This window comes from Taeniopygia guttata, chromosome 2, assembly GCF_048771995.1.
Source record: "Taeniopygia guttata chromosome 2, bTaeGut7.mat, whole genome shotgun sequence".
Taxonomy (NCBI): Eukaryota; Metazoa; Chordata; class Aves; order Passeriformes; family Estrildidae; genus Taeniopygia; species Taeniopygia guttata.
In genome coordinates this window covers 90,920,914-90,942,053 of record NC_133026.1, presented here as the reverse complement: position 1 = coordinate 90,942,053, position 21,140 = coordinate 90,920,914, and the positions used below count along the sequence as shown (strand labels likewise).

The following is a 21,140-nucleotide window of genomic DNA, read 5'->3' as shown; positions in this document are numbered from 1 at the left end:
GTGAATTTACCCTTTGTTTCTTCCTCTACATTTTAGAACTTGTCTCATTCTCTAATCTTAGAACTTGATTTGGTCTTTACAAATTCTTCGTTTGTTGTAGGGAAATTTCCCTTTCCTGCAATTTGTGCCCAGTTCCATGTCTTATGTGTTGCTTATGTGCCAGGAGTGTGGTCACATCTGCACAATAAGCAAAAAACTCTATATCAAATGTGTTTCTCATATGAACTGTCACTCCGTTATTCTGGAACCTCTTAGAAAGCATGGATATGGCTGGAGTGAGCTGTAAAGAAAGCTAAATTTTTAAAGGCAAGTTTGCATAAACTGAAAAAAGCTCCAACCCAAATTACTTAAATACAAAAAAAGAAAAATAATATCATGCTCACTAACATATAACAAAGAATTTAATCAGAGCACAAAAGAAGGGAGAGTTTAGGTATTCTCTGAGGAAAGAAGCAACAGTTTGGCAGAAGCTACAGTATGGCAAATGAAATTATACTTACAAGCATAAGGAGTGAAATGGATTATGTACTTACTTCCTGCAATGTCTGAAAAAAAAAAAAAAGGAAATGAGATGGGTTCTGTTATTTGTCAATTTAAGTCAACATTTGGTCATTCAGGACATTTTTACAAAAAATGTACATATTAATCAGTTTAATAAATCTGAAACAAATAAAACAAATATCCTAAAATGTAAAAGACTGAGGGACTGTGTCTAGAAAAAGAGTTTATATGCATGCCTTATTGGAAAAGATCAGTAAAAAGAGAAACATTCATTAGTCCTAGCAGTGCAGCTTGAGTTTCCTTTTAGAATAATATTGTGCTCCAGTAATGCCATGATGTGTTAGTTAGTCTTTGAAAACCTAGGTACAAAGATACTATCAGTGGAGAAAAGGAGCAAAATTTTTTGGAAACAATGAAGGTAATTAAAAGCAAGTTCTCTTCAGGGAAAGTGGCAGGTGCCTTTGCTACCTTTGATCAGTTCTTGTGGCTCCCTTTAGAAAATGTGGAGTGAATTTGCACAGAGCTACAACCCCAACAGACTGGGTTAGGGACAGATGGTACCAAAACCAATTATTTGCTGACATTCAGAGCTCCGGATTGTATTTTCTCTTGATACTTTGTGAATCCAGAGAAATTTCAGGCTGTCACAGAGAGGCCTTCATTTCTCAATTATTAGCCTTCAGCAATGACTTTAGTCTCAACAACTTTCAAAACAGGGCAACCATTTTGCCCCATGATATATGTTACTTCTTTTGCTATTGTGTTCTTGTAATGCTTCTCACCAGTCAAGTAACTTACCCAAAAGAGTAGAAACAAAACGAGTCACCTTTGCATGCTTTCTCAGCCTGTGGTTTGACACAGGTGATGGAAAAGCAAAATAAACCTTCCTCCTGACCTGAAACTGTCCTCATTTTTCTCTGAGTAAGAATTCTGCTTTCATGAACCTTTTTGCTTCTGGGTCTCGCCTTGCAGGTTACAGAGAGATTAGTGGTAAAATGATTAGGTCCAGTCAGTCCGTGTGAGTGAAGACAGATGCAAGAATAAATGTCAGCCTGTCACACAGAGAAGTTTACAATTAAAATGACCCTTGCATCTTGAAAAACAGCTTTCTAGGGGATAGCAAGTAGCAGCAGGTTTTTTTCCTTAAATATTTTCTGTAGTATTGATTTAGCTGTAATTCCTCTAAGGCTATGGCTACATTAGCAAGCACTGCATGTAAATAGGAATTTGTCTGAGAACCCCAGGCCTTCATTAGATGCTTTGCTGGGGAATTTGCTTTGGTCTAACTCTAGCCTGGGCCTGTAGGCTGAACCCATTAGTAATTGAAGTACCTTAGAGTCCCTGAAGCACACCTTTTGGGTTAGTTTAATTTGAAGCTAAGACCTTTGTGTGCCTGGAATCTAGTTTTCAGTGCAGGTCTTCTGCTACAAAAAAAAAAAAATAAATTCAGGCTCTGAACTGAAACACTGACATAGATGATTCTGTAATGTGTCTCGGTTTACTAATCAACACTATCAGATATGATGGCCATCCAACTCTAGAGCTTCTTCTATTTTCTGTGTATTTTACTGTCTGCTTCCTTACGTGCAGCAAGGAAGGGGTCCTTTACATCCCTTGAAAAGAGCTTTGGCTTATCCATCTACAGAGTGATGGACTTCCCATTTCTGCTGACAAGGGATGCAGCAAGTAACTAAGTCTTGTTAAATAAAATTTACTGAAAACCATAGGCAGTCACTACTACGGTAACTTTATCAATGATCATGGCATGAATTCAGCAACTACTTTTTTAGTGATAGTCCTATAAAGTATGTGCTGACAAAGAAACTGGTGACCTGAGGACAGTTAAGAAATATGCATAAAGGAATCTGACACAGTAGAGATATGCATTGCAAAATCATGTAGACAAGCTATTAAGATTATGATTTTAGTAGCTCCTTTCTTAAATCACATTGTTTTATGTTGGATGATAGCTGTTTGCATAATGAAAAGGGGATGTTCTAAGTGGGCTTTATGGAATTAGTATATTAATCTCCAAAAGCTATATTGGTTAATGAGTTTAGCCTTTTGAGGTTTTTTTTCCTGAGAGTCAGTAGCCATATCTTTATGTCATAATAAATATAGCCCTGGATGTAAGTTATCTGATTGCTTGATATGGAGAATTCTAATATAAACCTAGTTAATCATACTTCAGTGCTTGTATTTGAAACAAATCTTAGCGGCAAGATTTCCAAGAAATGCACTGTTATACTCAGTAAATCTCACCATAGATCAGGATTGATTGGTATACAATAAAGTAAGAAGTATGGAATTTTTTTTTTCAGTTTTGATATCTGGTTGTGCTTGGTGCTCCAGACTCAGTGTTCTGAGCATATCTAGGTTGGATTAGCAAATTTCTGCTTTATTGGTTGCTTCCATTATTCAAAAACATTATAGGTATTTTTGTGGGTATATGAAAGTAAATCAGAAGATTGTGTTAGTTCTGATAGTTCACTAGTTAAATTGTACAATTATCAGCGCAGCAATATTTTAGAATCTTTATTTCATGTCCTCTTTGTAGAGTAATAAATATTAATATTTTGGAAAATGACCCCTTTAATAACATCTTCCATACAATTTTTCCTCAAATGGGAAAATTCTTCCTCTAAATGATCCCCAAAAGGAACGCATGCTTTGTAGACTAGAAATAAAAAGCATGTTTCTTATTTAAAGAACAAAATGCATAGACTATATTCTGTATAATTCCTTTCTTATTAGTGGCATACACTAGATTTCTTAGTATTCTGAAAAAAATAAATAAAATGTTTTTACTTTTTGTCAAGAAGCGAAATTACCAATTCCTGTGAATTTTTCAAAAAGCAGAAGTTTTCCCTGGATTTTGTATGAAATAATCAGAATACTTCATTGTGTGGATTATCCAAAAACTTTGTTGCCTCAGCTCTAGTCTATGATAGCTGATTTAAGTATTTTTTTTTCCTCTTTCACAGGCAACATGCATTAACTCAGTCTGTAAAATGTACTGTCACACTGCAAAGCATTAGCATAATTGGCTGGCGCCTATTTCTTGGACATTCTGTCTGACAAACCCATGGGTCCTTGTGATTAAAATATGATGTATAACCTTGCTGATAGCTGTCTCCCAAGGAGGATAGCATAAAAAGTTGAGAAAGAGTATTTTATCTGGCTTGGAGTTGAAATTTAAGATTTGGAAATTGCCAAAGCATTTGCATATTTATACTAGTGATTATAACTACTCATCTGCTGTAGGATATTAATCTTGCATAAATTTGCTATTTATGGTAATAATTAAATATTTAGTAATATTTATTGTTTGTATAAAATGTATAGTATGCATAATAATGTGTATAATGAGATATATGAGCCATTGGCTTTCTAAAAGTGGGGAACAACTCTTGAAAGTCTGAAAAATCAGGAATTCTGGTACTGTGTGGGCTAGAGGCACCATGATTTTTGCAGGTGCCATTAAACCCTCTCTCATGCACAGTGAACTTTGATATACATGGAACATGCAGTGCATGTCTGAAGCACATTCCATACACATCATATGCAAAAGTGTGAAAGGGAATGCTATTGCTACCATCGTTATGACACGTCCTTAACCAACACAGGCAACTGATTCTGTTTTGAAAATATTCTCTGTTGAATTTGTGAGAAACTATTACCCTTGAAAACTAAAAAGGCCAAAGGCTTCTACTTGCAAAATGGTGCACATAATGGTGTAGCAGATTTCTGTGGCATCTGTATTATTTCTGGCAATCTTGCCTCTCTAGCAATGTATCCATGAGCATCTTGTCTTATGAGCAAATTGCGTGCTACTGAAGCTAGTGGCTTTTACATATCATTGTTCTTGTTAAGTGGAACTCCATTTGTTGCATTATTTAAGCTCAGCAGGGCAAGGAAAGGTGAGAAAGTTCACCCAGCACAATTTGGAAACACAGAGAAGTTACCATCAAATAGTACTTTTGTATAGCACATGGGTTTTTTAATTTTAAGATCTAAGACCCTGCAGCCTAACAAGGACAGAAGGAACTGCTGTGTCCCTTCAAAAAGAGGGAACTTTCCCTTCTTAGAATGATGGAGGAGCTTGTTCTGGTAAGCTAATGAGTCACAGTGTGCTAAATCTTACAGTTGGCACAGGACTTGAATGGCCATCTGTTACTAAAATGTTTCTTTTCTGAAAATGTTTTTACTTTCAAAAATCATTGCATGGCAAACAGGAGATTAGATTTTATAATCATTGCACTATTCTTTTTTAGGTGAAAGCACAACTTCAAAAGATGGGAGCTTTTCAGCCCATAAACATATTTCTCCGTCAAGAAATTGACCGGATGCAACTTGTTATATCCAGAGTTCGAACTACACTGACTGATCTCAAATTGGCTATTGATGGTAAGCTGCAATATCAAACATTGTAATTAAGGTGCAATATTTATTACTAGCAGTTGCTTATACCATATAACTAAATTAATATTTCTCCTTGTTTCCTTCCTTTCTCTTTTGTTCCCTCCCTCTCACAGTTTTTCTCTGTCTTTATCATATGACCACTAATTCTAGCCCTTAAAATCTCCTGATTGCATCTCTAAGGACATTCCACCTAAATTTATTCTGTGTGCATCTTCTCCAGTATTGCAGTTCGTGTCCCTCAGCACTACTTCACTTCTGTGATTTTCTCTAGTACCCTAGAGAGCTCAGAGGAGCTGAATTGCATGAAAAAGTCCATGGGCCATGTATGTACCAGAGCTATTTAAGAAATTAAGCTGAGACATAATGATATAGAACAAGGTAGAAGGGTTGCTGCTAAGTAATTGAGAGACAGGGAACTCAGGAGGCAACGTGATAAAGACTCTAATTTAAGGTGAAATTTGACACATTTTTGAAACTGGTTATACCAAATGGCATGTTTCTAAATGGAAGCTGAAGTGAGTGGCAGTGTCAATCAAAAGGGAGAGAGAGACAGTTCTTTGCTTAGGCTTTATAGGAAACAGCACTCTGTATCTCTCAGGGACAGGAGTATTTGGCTGAAAGTGAGCAATGGTGAATGAAGTTTAAAAAAACCCAAGAGTAGAGGCAACTAGAAGCAGATGGAAAATTTGATCAGAAAAAGAGTGAGGAAAAAGAAGGGATAATGATGTTGCCATCTGCTTTTTGTTTTCACTTCCTATTTTGCTTCCTCTTTTGCAAGAGTTGAAATACCCAGGAAGGAAAGTGTACTGTTGCTCAGCCAAGCTCCTTGAATTATGAAATTAAAATGAAGCAGGAATGGGTAGATTCCAGCTCTCACCCAAGTCTGCTGTTCTCTAGCAGAGAGACAGAAATTATCTGACAGAGCAAACTGTCCTCACAGGGAGCAGGTCAGAAAGCCTCAGAATTAGTCCCTTCTGACATAGCTGATAGCATTAATGTAATCTGTCTTACTGGTGTTCTGACAATGTCTTTCATGAGGGGGGATTATTTTTTAATTTGTATTTTTATTACATAAGGATTAAAAGAGATTTTTTTTTTCCATCATTTGTATGACACACTAAGATAACAAGACATGCTTCAGAAACCTCATGCCTATAATCTGAATCTAGGAAAGATGTGCCCAAGGCTAATAATCTTTCATATCCTGTAATAACATACGCAAAGATCAAGCTGGAAGAAACATTTTCCTCTTTTCCTGAGCTGAAAATTCCCTTTTATATGTGAATAGAGTCCCTTTTCAAGTATATAAAAGGAATATTTTCCATCCAAGAAAGTGTTAATCTTTCCTTGATTGTGATAGATGTATTTAAATTCTCAATATGTATAATATTCTGCAGTGGGGTGGATGAGTAACATAATTTATTTGCACTTCACATTCAGTTCCACAGTGGGCACAGTCCTCTGCCAGATGTTTAATCAAGTTAATGCTGTAACTTCCATGCAATTCTCTAAAACATAATTTCTTATGGACAGACAAGTTAAATATAGTGAAAAATTGCTCTGAAAACAAAATTGGATGTATAGTTAACAATAACAATTAATGGCTTCTGGCATGTTCATGCTATATCAAGTACATGTGGTAGACTGTTAATTAGGGGGTGGAAAGAACATTTAGGCACTCTTTCTCAGCAAAAGGGAAAACCCCAGACTGTCTCATACTAGATTCTTTCCCAAAACCAGTCAACTGCAATCTCAGGTCATCTGAGGTACTTCCTTTTCTTTACAATGAGGTAAACTGATGTGCCTGCTCAAACTGGTAATACCATTTTTGACATCTGTCCTGCTCATGTATCTGACTCTGGCTTCACAAACCTGGAAAGACCCCAGGACCCACTTTAGGCAGACCAAAAATTTCAAATAAATTTGGTGTTTAGGAATATAATGTGTCTTTAGGTTGTGAAAGGAAATCTGAATAACTGATTCTGCAGTTTGGATGTGAATGGATGGACCTTGTTATTTTGATGTTGCACACCAAGGTAATGTAAAGCCCTCCTCAGGGGCTTTTGAGGTAATTTGAGGTAATGTAAACTCCTCCTCAGGGAGAGTCCATGTGCAGCTGAACATGAGGAATGGGGAAGGAATTTGCAGACACAGTTTTGTTCCTCTGTCCAGAGGGCAGATTAAGCAGTTCAGCTTTTGGGAGGGGTGTGGATGCTCAGCATGTGTCCAACATGTTTGTCGGCAAATATGCCCCAGAAGCTTGCATCTCCACCAATAAACTTTGCTGCCTAGAGGGATACTTTTTCTGGATCAAATGGTAGTAATTAGATTGTAGCTGCACTTTGTACTCTCACTTATGTCCCAACTATTACTTCTGCTTTAATTACTTATTGATTGCCCAGAGTTTATTTCACAGTTGGCATAATACAGAGCTTCACCATAAATCAGAACACAGCAGTGATGGTTGTCCTCTTGAGTGCCCTAAATAGAAGCCATGTTCCAAACACAGAAAGCTTTTCAGAGACAAGGAGAAGTAAGACATTGGGTTTGCACCAAAAATGCCACATCTTAATGGGTTATGAACAGCAGATCTTGAACCCCTGTCAGAAAATGACCATTCTTTGTAGGGCAGTACCCAAGCTGTAGAGTTCCTGTGTACTTACCTGCTGCCTCTGGCAGTGTAGAGGCCTCTAGTATGGAACACTAGTCCCCCACTCTTCATTGTAAAGTGGGTACTTCAAAGCTCCTCTCCCACTAGTGAAGATAGTGTCACTAAATGCAATAAAATCTAATGACCCATCCAGTTACTCCTAGCCACTTAGAGTTTGTTTGAGTTTTTCTGAATGTGGCCTGTGTGAGACTTTGTGGGGCTGTCTTTATTTCTCCACTGAATAAGAGTGGTAATTTTTGATTACCATTTTGATGTCTTCTCTTGGTGAAGAAAGTGAGAAGAGAGATTCTGTGGGAGTGTTTTCCATGAATGAAGTAGGGCATACTTGTAATAGCACTGGAAGTGGATATTGAATCCTTGGCAATGGAAATAAGCACAGCTTTTAGTTTTATTTTAATCCTTGTTCTTTTTAACACACCTTGTGTTTAAGGGCTTCTTGTGAAACAAAAAAATGCTTATCTCATTACTTATATCTAGGTTCTACTTTAGTCATAAAACTGCATCCACTTGGTTTTGGTTTCTAGTACCTTACAGCTTTGTGTTTTCAAACAAACCCTTGGGAATTGCCTAAATTGTCTACTTCATGAACAAGTGAAGAACATCTGAGAAACCTTGGACTTTTATCTTTTCATGTCATATATGTGCCTCATAATCACAGAATTCCCACTACTATTTGTACAGTATTTGCAGAGTTAGGAGAGATAAGTCCTTTCCTGATAACACATTTCCTGAAGATGCAGCAGTTCTATGGCAATGTAGTTCTACACGTTATAGGAGTTGTGTAGGATTTTTATGTCATTTACACAAGCTCGTGAAGCCCAAGATAAAGATTCACTGCTTTTTTTCCAACTCAGAATACCATGAGGTTGAAAGTACCATTTGTATCATGATGCTGAAAGGAATTTCTGTTCATTGTATGTATCACCTTATAAGAGGGATATAAATGAAGTCCAAAAGAGTCAAAATAGGTAGCTGATAATTTATTTTAAACTACATGGTGAAAAAATGAAGCCCAGGAAACTAGTCTTGCTAGAGTGCACAGGAAGGTAATTTCCTGTGAAAAGAAGAGGTATGGACTCATTCCCCATGTCTGGCTAAATTCTGTTTTGACTCGTAATGGCATAAGACTGCTAACACTAACACAGTTTTAGTTTGGCTTGCTGACAATGGTAATAGAAGTTTGAACTGAAAGATCTTGGCCTGTTACCTTACTAAGTTGTACGCTGTGTATGTACATGTGTGTGTATGAGGCTTGTAGGGATTCATCACTTTTGAATGAAGATTTTATTTGAAAATAATTAAGAGCACTCAGTAAAGCCATTAATGGAATGTAGCAATGGGGAAGATCATTTGAGGAACGAAGGGGATGAGTCTAGTATGTCTTGTGGTGTAGTTACTCTTAGCTCAGCAGCTCTCATCCATTATTTAATTCTCATCCTGATAAGAATGCCAGAATATCTCCTGTTGTCTTTCACATTATGTGGCACATAATTTCTGAACTTCTTAATAGGTGTTACATATGCTTGCCGTGATGCTGGCCAGGACAACTGTTTAGAAACACACACTGCACATTAAGGACAAACTGCAGAATAGAGTTTATCTGTCTATTGTATTACTCTAGCTCAGGGTACTGATTTGTATTACTTTTTTGTAGAGTTGTATGTGGAATTTCATCTTCAAATTACTGCTTTAAACTTTTCATTTTCAATCTTTTGATGGAAAGGACTCTTCAGTTAAGAGCATTTAGTACTGGAGATGGTAAATTTTCATAACAATTTCCAAGGTTACTTTGAAATTATCATCTTTCTGACTGAAGGATTTAGCTATTGAAGAGAATCTAGGATTATTGTACTCTTCTATATGAAAAATTGTGTGCTACTCAAGTTTCTTAGTCCCTCTCATCTCTCCTGACTTGAAGAATTGAATCAAAGGATTCTGCACCAGAAAATAAAGGTGGAAAACAAAGAGAAAACAGAGCAGGAGCAAAGGATAGATGCAGCTTGAGGGAATGCCAGTCTACAAATAAAACATGGAGAGAGGGTTGAGCATTGCAGGCCTTGTCTGCCTGTTTTACTCTTCCTGTTTTAGCGTTGGAGCAAAAGAAAGTGACAAACTTTTGAGGGGCCTTGGGATTAAAACAGGTGGTGGAGTTCAATGAGCCTCTGAGAACTTCCTGGGAATTACCTCCAAATGCTTAAGTGCCCAAGTACTGAAAGTGAAGAAAGAGAAAAATACCCAAATAACTGCCTGAAGCAAAGAAGTTAACTTCTATCAGCACAGGAGTGGTGGTCACAGAGCTGGCAGACCCATACTAAATCTTGCAAAATAAAAAAAAGTATTTTTGGGTATAGGAAAACATAGATTAACTTTCATACTTTGTGCCTTTGGGTGGAATAATTAAAAAAGCTTTGGAAAAAACACCGGCAAGTGTTAGCTATTGCCATAAGGCAGAAAGAGAGGAAAACTTAGGAAGTTATAAACAAGTTGGTATTTTCTTTTCAACATGTTCAGCAAAGTAGAGGGAGTTGGAGCTTGGTGGTGGAAGCAAGGTATGACTGCTTCAAGAATGAAACGAGTCGTTTTGGAGGTATACTTGAGTGGGAATTAAAGGCTAAAAAGGTCATCTTCTGGAGCTGGGAACTGTGGCAGTCAATAATGGATTGATGCTTTTACTGAGCTTTTTTATCTATGTACTCTTCAGGCTAGCTTAACAGATGCAGTGTCTAGCAAGTATTGTCCTCCAGGGCCAGTTTCCAATTTTATTATAATGATATCAGCTATTGGCAAATTGTACTTTATGGAAGAAGTAGCTTTTTCTCATTTCATTTATATCCTACATAATTATTCTTGTTATTTTTGATTTACATCTGTGCCTGTGGGAAGAGAATCAGTCAGTGGACCAAGGCTTTTTTTGGTTCATGCTAGAATTTAAAATCCTTCCTTTGTTCCTAACTTTAGCTACTCATTGAAGTGGGCTGTACAAGTTTCCTAGTCCAGATAGACACTTTCATAAATGTGAAATGCAAAACATATCCAAATTATACAAATACCACAGTTTTCAAATTCGTTTGTGGGAGGTATGGTAGTGAAAAGGGTCAACTCCAAGAAATAATACAAGCTCCTCATGTAGTCTATTCAAAGCATTATATCTATAGAATGAATCACCCTAAAACCAGATTACTTTAAAAGAACAGACTATTTACTTTAATTATCAATAAAAACTAGTTATCCTCAGAACTGAGAACCTTTAAATGGGTTATTCACCCCTCAGCAATAGGATAGATTTAGAAATAGTTTAGAAGGGAAATTATCTAAATGTAGGGCAATCAAAAAGGGGAATCCTAATTTTCAAATTGTGTATACTGTGCAAACAGTATGGTTACAGTAGATATTATTTTTAAAGTATGGAAATGCCATCTTTTCTTTAACTGACCTGACCCTTCATCAGTCATTTTTGGATGGCCTTTATTCTATTCAAGAAAGGGAATACCATGGGTAACCCCCAAAATAACCAAGTTATAAAGAGTTGGCCTGTCTGATTCATAGAACATTTGAGCCTGTCATGTTAAGTTCATGGGACATTCAGTCTCTTCATATAGTACAGTGCACTGCGGTTCCCAGAAGTTAAATGTGAGAAGCCCATGACATTGTACTACTCATTCAATTTATCAAAGATAGTTTTTCAAACAGCTGTATCACTTTTGTCCAGAAAGATAGCATGATTTTTCTCCTATAATACTTTTATTTCTGACAATATTTTATTTTGTTAATTATTTTTATTTTTATAAGACTATTTTGGCTACAGGAATGCATCCCAACACCCACAGATGCCATTTAGTGCTGAAATTCAAGCACTGGATGCCTCCTGCCAGAGATGACACCCACTCACTAGGAATATTTATGCAGATATAGGGGCATGGCCTGGGCTGTGAACATACCTCATCCTCAAGAACACTCTGGCTTAACAGTCTCAACAGCTGCTCTGAGTCATAGCAGGCAGATATCCTAAGGGATTTCACAATGCTTTGGGGCAGAGAGTGGTTGTATCTCCCTATTTGAAAAGCTCCAGCCTGCCCAGAAGAATAGAGAAAGAAAGGAGAAAGTGGAATGTATCAGCCTGAAAACAAGGAATAACCAGAGATGAAAGAGTTCTTTCTTTCTCAGTTCAATGGTAGTGAAACCAGGATGCTCCTCACTTGTTTTGTGCCCTCATTATGGTTGCTTTGAAGTTGAAACCAACATGCATTACAAGACTTTTTCCCTCACTTTTTCTGCCTCTAAAAGGTGAATAAAGTGTATGGTGTAATACTATGTTTTTCTAAGCAAAGTGGAGTAGACATGGAATGGCTTCTTTCTTAAATGTTGGTTCTCTTGGTTTTATATTAGAGAAGATTAATAATCAAAGAGTAGGTTTATTAACTGTATTGTAAAAGTCTCTTAGCTACCCTAGAATGTGATTCTGAGCCTGACAACAAAGCAAGTGCAGAGAATGAAGGATAGGTGGTATTTTTTTATATTTACAGTTTGGTAAATTTAATGGTTTTCTCAAATGATTTGTTGCACAAAAAGAGGTGCATATAAATGGAAACAGATCACTCATTATCTGCTAGAAGAAATCAAGGCCTATTTACCATTTATATATTGTAAAATGCACTAAATTTGCACACACTGCTATAAGGAGTATTTAGGTTTTAATGCTATATTCTTCAAAATTAAGCTGGTGTTTGCTTTCTGGATACTCTTTTCCTTCCCCTCAACTGGGGCCCTGTCAACCTCAATGGAAGGAAGAGATTTGAAATACTTTCTTTTTACAGGCCACATTTCCTTATGGGTATGTTTGAATGGACCACTGCAGTTTTTGTTTGCAGTTACCCACACCACTGCCCTTTCCTTTACATGTTCTGTGGTGGAAGCCACTTAATTCTGTTTGGTATCTCATGTTGTCCCTGTGGGAATTACAGCAGCTGTATGTGATGATGATACATTGAACTTTGGTTTTATATGAATATTTAATTAAATTTGGTGTACCAGATCAGTTTGTGTAGGAGAATAATAGAGAACCAGTTTCTGGAACAGAGAAGTCATCTTGAGGCGTAGCTGTGTTCTAGGTCTCACTACTATTGAGGGTACACAAGGTGTAGGCATTTCTAGCACATGGAATGGTGAGTGTCACTGAAAAATGACTGTCTTAGTAAACACCAACATTTTAGTGTAGAGAGCAGCACTATGCATGGAATACGTGAGTACGCACTGCCAAAAAAAAAAAAAATCTTGCCTTTAGCTTTATTCTACCTCCTGCTTTCCCATTGAGAATCTTGATAATGTAAATGTACAAAGTTATCATTAGTAATAGTGAATTTCATTAATATAATCACTGCCAGTACATGCTTAGGATATAGATGAGTTACACATTGTAGGTCTATCATTGATCATGCATGTAGGATCCATTAAAATTTATAAATCATTTTTCAATGATTAATCACATTGTAGACACACTATGAATATAATGAATATAAATAATGTGTATGAGGGAGAAGAAGTTGTTTAAGAAACATATCTTTGTTTCCAATCAAAACAACAGAAGAAATATCATTTATCTTATCGTCTTTAGCTTTGAATCAAGCCTTATAATTTTGAACAAATTAACTGCAAACTGATAAGACTGCAGCACTACAGGTGTGCAATTAAGACACAACAAAAGAGAGTTTATTAGACTTTGAGTGTCATTTGGAAGTTTTAATTGCCTTTGCAAGCTAGGGGAAAGTTAATTCTGAACATTTTACTTATCTTCCAGGAACCATAATTATGTCAGAAGAATTGCAAGATGCTTTAGATAATATTTATGATGCTAGAATTCCAAAACTGTGGTTTAAGATTTCCTGGGAGTCAACTACTTTAGGATTTTGGTTTACTGAGCTTCTTGAGCGAAACCAGCAGTTCAGCAGCTGGCTGCAGAATGGCCGTCCAAACCAGTTCTGGATGACAGGATTCTTTAATCCGCAGGTAAGATTGGCACGTTGACCTTCATAACATCTGAGAAACAGTTAAATTAGACCTTGGGAGAACTTCAAGTTGACTTAATATTGACTATCTGAAGTATAATTTATATTAATTTTTTGCATAAATGTAGAATAAAACATCTTCAGTATCTACTGAAGAAATTTTTGGTAGAACAAAATAATGCTCCTGAAATAATGAAATACATCTTTTGCCTGCTTTAATTATAGTGAGGAAATTGGGTAAGTATATGCTCTCTTATTTCAACTTAATCTTCCTTTTTTTTCCTCTTCTGCTACAGTAATCTGGTTTTTATTTATTGCATGAAAATCCCTCTGTGTACAAAACAAGCTAAGTTCCTTTGACGTAAGAAGAAGAGAATTGGACTTGGTTCTCAATCCTTGCAAATCAGTTCCTTGAAATGGAAGGTTTGTTATTCATTCCACCCCAGAATTGTGCCAGACATGGTCTGCAGAGAAATATAAAAAATACAGCCTCTCATCTGCACCATCTAAAATAAAAACCTGGCATGAAATGAAACAAAAAAAAAGGAACAGCTGAGAGCAGAATTAAAAGAAGTAAAGTATACATACCTAGATGATGTGTAGTTTCTTTGCAGAGCTATCCACATTCATTAAAGCTTTTTATGATTCACAGATGTTTGTGGGAAGTGTGAGTTGTGGAAATGAGTCATTGTGAGAGTATCCAGCCAACAGGTTTCTATGAAGCCTTAGGAAAGATCTATTTTAAAGATCTATTTTAATCTCAGTACTTGTTAGCAATGCAAAAGCTAGCTTAAACAGCTGCCTAGAACAGAGAAAACAACGGTGGCAAATATTCCCTAGGACTACTGCTGGGAAATATCCATCTATCATCTATCCTATGTGTGTCAGCTGTCAGCTGGTACAACTTTCTAGCATGGAAGGGGGCTCACAGAACCCCTGAGCAAAGAGTGCTCAAGTAGGAGTTCTAATAAAATGATTATGCTTCCACACTTGGTTTGCTAACAACACACTGATAGCAGCATTCTAAAATACTTCAAAGTAACTTCTGCAATGATCAGGCTGGATGTAACCCTAACAGCCTTTTGGCTTTGTTGGTGTTTGCTTTTGCACTACAGATGAGCAAGAGCTGATAGAAATTTTGTACTGGACATTTCAGCTGGCTTTTTTGTGCTCTGGGGTTGTGTCGGTTCTGAAATTTTGCCAGCCTGAATTTGGCAGTCTACATTTTTTTGGATCAAAATAGCTGGATTTCTGAAAAGAGCTGCCAAATAATCAGTGTAAAATGTCCCCAAACAAATTGTGATTTAATAGACCATAGTAAATGAGAAAGCCTCTAGAAATACAAAAATTACACACTTCATAACCCCTAGTTCCTAAAGTCCCTAAATACATTGTGTGCAGAGATTAAAAATTTTATTTGTGCTGACAATCACAAGCTTAAGAATCAGATGGTTATTGTAGTCACCATTTTCTGTAACCTAGGCTGTGGGAGTGGCTCATTCTAAAAGCAATTCACCTGAGCAAAGACTAATTTTCTATTTAATTAACTATTATCTTGTTAATAGTCATACTGCTGTGTTAGAATCAGTATTTCACGTGTTCAGAAAATTGATTTTTGTCTTCTCAAACAAGGTGAGGTGATGAGGTGTTAGTGCTGTAGTTCTAATGGCTTGTATGTAATACCTGAGAAGTTGTCAGAAAAATCCTTTCATTTGTAAGATGAAATGCAGCTTCTAAGTAATTTCCCTACTTTCATATATTTCACTGTTAGCTTCACAGTCAATGGATAAATGCCATGGATAACACAAGGCAATAAAATAGATTTATAGCACTGGGAAAAGGAAGCATTCTGGCAATAAAAAATAATACAGGACCAGACTCTGCCTTCTCTTGGACTGTTTATACACTAGGATAAATTCAGTAATTTCACAGAAGTTAATCTTTATTTTTAGTGATACAAATGAGGGCTGGCTCAGACTTCTGTGTAAAAGAAACCTGATTCCCCATGTGTGTCTGCATTGGGCCAAGATAACTGGGGTCAACAATGCAAGAAATGCCATGAATTTTCTTCCCTCCTGGAAGTTAATCTGAGGTTACTGGATTTTTTTCATCAAAAACTTGACATTAGGTATTTCTCTTTCTGGTGGTGTAGTACTCAGCATAATGACACCTCAATCTACTTCTGTGACCCTTAGATGCCAAAGTAATGTGAATACTAATCAGAATATGAAGTAGAATGCCTCCATTCCTCAGTGTCCGCTTAGTTCTACCAAACCTGCCATAATCTGCTCAGTATTTGCAAAGTGACAAACAAGGAACTTCCTAAGTAGGGTAAAGGAGAGAATATGATCCTGAGAGCAATAGACTTAACTGATTTTAATGTTTTTTTGTCACAGCTTCCATGTGTGTCTGCTTTCCCTCAGTAGAAGGTTCAGACTTAGTTCGCATGAGCTGTTAAAAGGCAAAGGGGCAAACCTTTAGCAGGCTTCAGTGAGCTGGACAGGGAGAAATTCAGGAGAAGGCAAACACACATATACAAGAAAAATACCAAAACCCTAACCAACCAACAAACCAAAGGAAAAAAAAAAAAAAAAAAAAAGGATTGCCAGAAACTGAAACAAATGTCATGGCAACTGGTGCATTATGTCCCTGACGAAGGATTTTGGGATGAGCCAGAGCCTCAGCTGTACAGTGGCACCTCAAGCCACTTGATTCTGTCTTGCTCTTTGTTGTGCCATTCACCCACTCTGGAACACGCAGCTGGGCCTCCAGTTCACAGCTGCAGTCTTCAAACACTGTCTAGGATTCATTCAAATGAGCAGATAAGCATGAAAAGTCCCACTACAGAAAGTGTATAGGTCCTGCTATCTCTAGGAATAATCTGCTATCTAAACCTTATCCCTGAAGACAACTCACAGCTTGGAGCTTACTTTTATTCCAGCGTTTCCATGGTGCCTTTGAACTGATTCCCTTAATACAGTCATGGCTCTGTCCTCTTCAGGCTCTTCTTTCTTTAATATTTCAGTTTATCTGGGATCCAGTAGCCCTCTAGGGCCTTATGGCAGTGAACACTTCATGTATTTTAAACTATTGGTTCTATCATGTTTCTACAAATTAAAATTCCACAAATTACTGCAGTGATTTTGCTTTCATTTAATGACATTTCTGATAGAAGAACTTGGCCTTTAATCCTGTCTCCCTCAGCTATACGCTGGAGTTCTCAACTGCTTCAAATGCAATTACCATTATCAGTGCTATCACAAAGCCTCTTTAAAAAACTTGTCCTGGGGTCTCTGGTATTATATTAATGAGGAACAGCCAATGTAAGTTAACAGAAACATCTGGGTTCTTGAAAGTTACCTCATATTCTCATAACTTGAAGGGTATTGCATGGCTACCAAGTGCTTGGAGCACTCCGGTCCTATCAGCCAGATACTGGCCCCTGTGTTCAGCAGACAATTTTCCCACATCTGGCTGCTTTCCATTCATTTGGCTCTAATGGTAGCTCAACAGAGCATCCCACCCTGTGAATATTGAAGAAAAAAAACTTTTTCAATTCCCTCATCTAATTCCCTCATTCCTATCCTGATTTATTCCTTGCTGTGCTGTTGGCTCACTGATTCTCACCTTTGTGTGTTCCTCATGTGGCTCTCTATCCGCCAGTCTCTGTCTCCAGATGCTTTAGTTCCCTGCTCTGAAATATGTCAGGAAACTTACTCTTTCCTAGGTATCCTTTTCATTGCTCTTGCATATGCAATTTTGTGTTGTATTAGTTCACCTCCTCACTACACAAATGGGTTTCCACATCGTAGAATAAACATGTAGATCCACATCATGACCACTGGAAAAGCAAAGGAGTCTGCCCTCCCATTTCTAAGGACTAAGGCACTTCCCATGTACTGTACTTTCCCATGGACGGCTGTATCAGGGAAGCTAACCAGCATTTTCAGCCTGGCTTGTCTTTTGATAGCTTATACCAATGTCATGAGACTGTAGCTCTCTAGAAGAGTCAGTTTTATTTTGTGCTTCTGGAGTGCTCTAGGTTGTTTATCTTGCTGCTGTCTGAAACACTATGTTATTGTAGTATATAAAGGCTTCAATGAGCAAAGTGTCAGAGGCATTTCAGTATTTAATGGCATGATTCCAGCTGGTACTTCCTTATGTTCTGTAAAATGCTTGTTGACTGAAAAGCATTTCTTACAATGTTAGTACAAGAGAAGATGAATAATATAACCAGTGTTAGAGAAATTAGAAATCACCTGTGTTTGGAATCTCTCAAAACACATTAGTCTGGCAGCTTTATAAACCTCTCTTCATCTGGCTGGTTGCAAAAAAAAGGTATGAGAGGTGAATGATACAGACACTTCTGATATGTTCAGTAAGCCAACTTAGGGGCTGCTTACCACCAATATATGCAAACCAATTATGTATGGATACTTGGTACTGGATTTACACTACCAATTTTATATGCACATGAAATTCTGTGGGATGAGCTTTAATACAGTTGATGTCTCTTACATAGGAAAAAGAAAAGTTTAAAATGGCTTCAATGCAAGGCTTTTTAAAAAACCATTTCTGATATATTCCTGTGTGTCTCCTTAGGGATTCCTAACGGCCATGAGGCAAGAGACAACTCACATGAATTTAGCCAAAGGGTGGGAACTGGACAGTGTTGTCTTGTACAGTGAAGTGACCAAGATGATGAAAGAAGATGTTGTTGGCCCTCCTCCTGCTGACATCGGTGGGGTTTATATACATGGCCTGTTCCTCGAAGGGGCAGGCTGGGACCGCAGGAACAGCAAGCTGATCGAGTCAGCACCAAAGGTGAGCATTGAGTGAGTGTAGCAGGCTGTGGCATATTGCATGTGCTCTGGGAAAACCAGGAAGAATGCTGAGTGCCTGCAGCAGTGGTTTCACAACAGGTTTTAAGAGGGTAACCAACACTAGCGGTGCTGGGAAGAGGACAGACTCTTTACCTACTAGAAGTGAACAAGAAGCTTCTGTCAGAAAATGAATTTGGGATGCATAGCACTAGAGCAGACCAGATGCTGGGCTTCTTGGCTTCAGGGGCCCTAGCAGCACAGTTATATTTGAATAAAATAGTGTACCCCATAGCCAGTCTTTTTTTGACTGATCAAGGGAGACCTTATCAAAGCTTCCAAAGCCCTGGGCTAGGTTTGATATGGAGGTCATTGTTTGGTTGACTAGAAATCCCTAGTGTTTGTGTTTTAATATGAGACAGAGTATTAGTTCTGGGCTTGCGCTCAGTTATCCATGCATTGAGTTACGTTTTACTGATGTGACTAAGCAGATTTAAAATCTGGCTATGCAGTAATGATTAGATACTGTAGTCACGGTCCAGGGAAAATTGTCATTGTTTGCACTGGTACTTTTTCCAAGCCAGTGCTTACTGTCCTGGAATTGGAATTGAAGTAATTCCTGCCCATAGGTAAAACACTTCTGTGTCTGACTGAGAGAAAATTTTCCAAACCAAACCTTGCCAGCTGTAACTTCTGTTGCCTGGCTTGTCGAAAGACCCCTTCAAACATGGAGTTTACTCATGCACTCTGGAGTATTCAGCAGGTTTCCATGTTGTTCTTGGATCTTGGTCTGTTTTATCCCCTGACAATGAATACTTTATCTTGGTGGAAGACCTGAGGAGATCTAGTTTGGATAAACACCCAAGAAGCACCTTGGATGTTAGAAGCTCCACTGTCAGCAGTGCAGAGGTAACAAGGAGGGTTGCAGCTTGGTTTTTGTAGCTCCAGTCCTGACATTCAGGAAAAAAGAGGTGGGGAAAGAATGGGAAACATCAGTAAAAGGGATAAAGGAAGGGAAAAAAGGCAATGGTTGTTGTCCCTCCTAGAACCACCCTGACTGTTGCCGTGCGAGACCACCTCCACAGAATTCAGGTTTCCATGTTTCCACTTTTCTGTTCTCCTTTCCTTCCAACAGGCTTCCTGATGGCTGTTGTCCCTGAGCTGCCATGGGCTTAAAGTTAGTGTCAACATAGTAGTGAGTGTAGGAGTTGTACTCTCACATGTACCTCTGCTGAGGTGCTTTTGCTGAAGGCCATCACTGAATCTAGTTCTGCTGTTAAGAATTCAGTCGCTCTATCCTGTTTCTGTAATGCTGAGCCCTGTGTGCCTTTTAACATTCTCAGGTGCTGTTCACAAGCCTTCCTGTAGTCCACGTGTATGCTGTTAGCACGACAGCACCGAATGACGCAAGGAAGCAGCATGGAAATATGTACTGCTGCCCTGTCTACAGAAAGCCTCAGAGAACAGACCTGACATACATCTTCTCTTTGTATCTGAAAACATTGCAGAGTCCTGATCATTGGACTTTGAGGGGTGTTGCACTGCTCTGCAGTTCGAAGTAAGGATGGACAACTATGGAAGAGAGAACCACCAAGTAGGATTAAGCTGCAGCCAGTATTACATTGTTATTGTCAAAGTGGCGGCTCCTTCCCACAGAGGGGTGGGAATTGGCAGGTGATACATAGAGATTATGTTAGTTGCACATAAATCAGCTTACTCTGTTCACAGCAAAAATACTACATTTATTTACCCTGGGAATATCAGAGGGAAAACAGCTGCAGGTGTAAATTTGGCAACTCTTATACAGCAAGTGAGAATATAATCAACTAATTTGCTCATAATGGAAGCACTACATAAAAAAATGCTTATGATAGTGACAAATTCTCTGACATCTTATGGTGGTTCTTTTGTAGATGTTATCTTTCTTTTTAATACAGTAATTTTTCATAATATAATGTAATTATTTTCAATTCAACTTTGTAGTTAAAATCTCATCATCCATAGCATTATTAAAGCTTTAATGACAAGATAATTAAATTCATGGCAAAGTTTTATGTTTATCTGCATATATTTCAGTATACAGTTCCTTTGATTTTGCATTTCTAAACCTGCCGGGTGGTTTTACTAATGGCTGTGACCATTGTTGAACAGTCACTTTTTAATGCAACCAATCATAGAAAAAGAAGTGTTTATCTTTGCACAAGTGCCTTTTGCACCTATTAACTCATTTCTAAACCTATATCCACTTATAAGGAAGGTGTGCACACCCCCCATTATTAGCAGGAAGAAATGTTTAAAGTTTTCTCAGAGTAAACACATCTGAACACCATTTTTGCTCTATTAGTACTCATTTTGTTTGCATTAGTGCCTGAATCCTGCAAACTCAAATATCTTAACTGCATTTTGTTCTGTATTTTGCTCTATTAGTACTCATTTTGTCTGCATTAGTGCCTGAATCCTGCAAACTCAAACCTGCATTTTGTTCAGTATTTTGCATTAGTTTAGTTTAAAATAAGAAGACGACACACAGTCCATACTTCACTTGGAATGGTTGAAGTACTTCCATGTTAACCACCACTGCTGTCTACCCTGTAACTGAAGGATGATTGATACTTCTTTTAATAGACAGATGGCTATTGGCAGAAAATGTGTTTGGCTTCTTTCACTAGCACAAATTCAAAGCAAAATAAATTGTTGTTGGATGTTATGAAAGAAGGACTTACA

General features: G+C 37.7%; 1 protein-coding gene across 2 annotated transcripts in view; it reads left to right on the top strand.

Annotated features, from left to right (window-relative positions):
• LOC100232083 (dynein axonemal heavy chain 5) overlaps positions 1-21,140 on the top strand; it is a 152,233-nt gene extending 131,093 nt beyond the window's left edge. For both annotated transcript variants that reach the window (XM_030265831.4, XM_072924432.1), the window contains exons 74-77: positions 4,776-4,908; positions 13,389-13,597; positions 18,199-18,420; positions 19,760-21,140. In XM_030265831.4, coding sequence (XP_030121691.4) covers positions 4,776-4,908; positions 13,389-13,597; positions 18,199-18,420; positions 19,760-19,978 — 783 coding nt within the window. In that variant the 3' untranslated portion in view covers positions 19,979-21,140. The remainder of the gene's footprint in view (positions 1-4,775; positions 4,909-13,388; positions 13,598-18,198; positions 18,421-19,759) is intronic.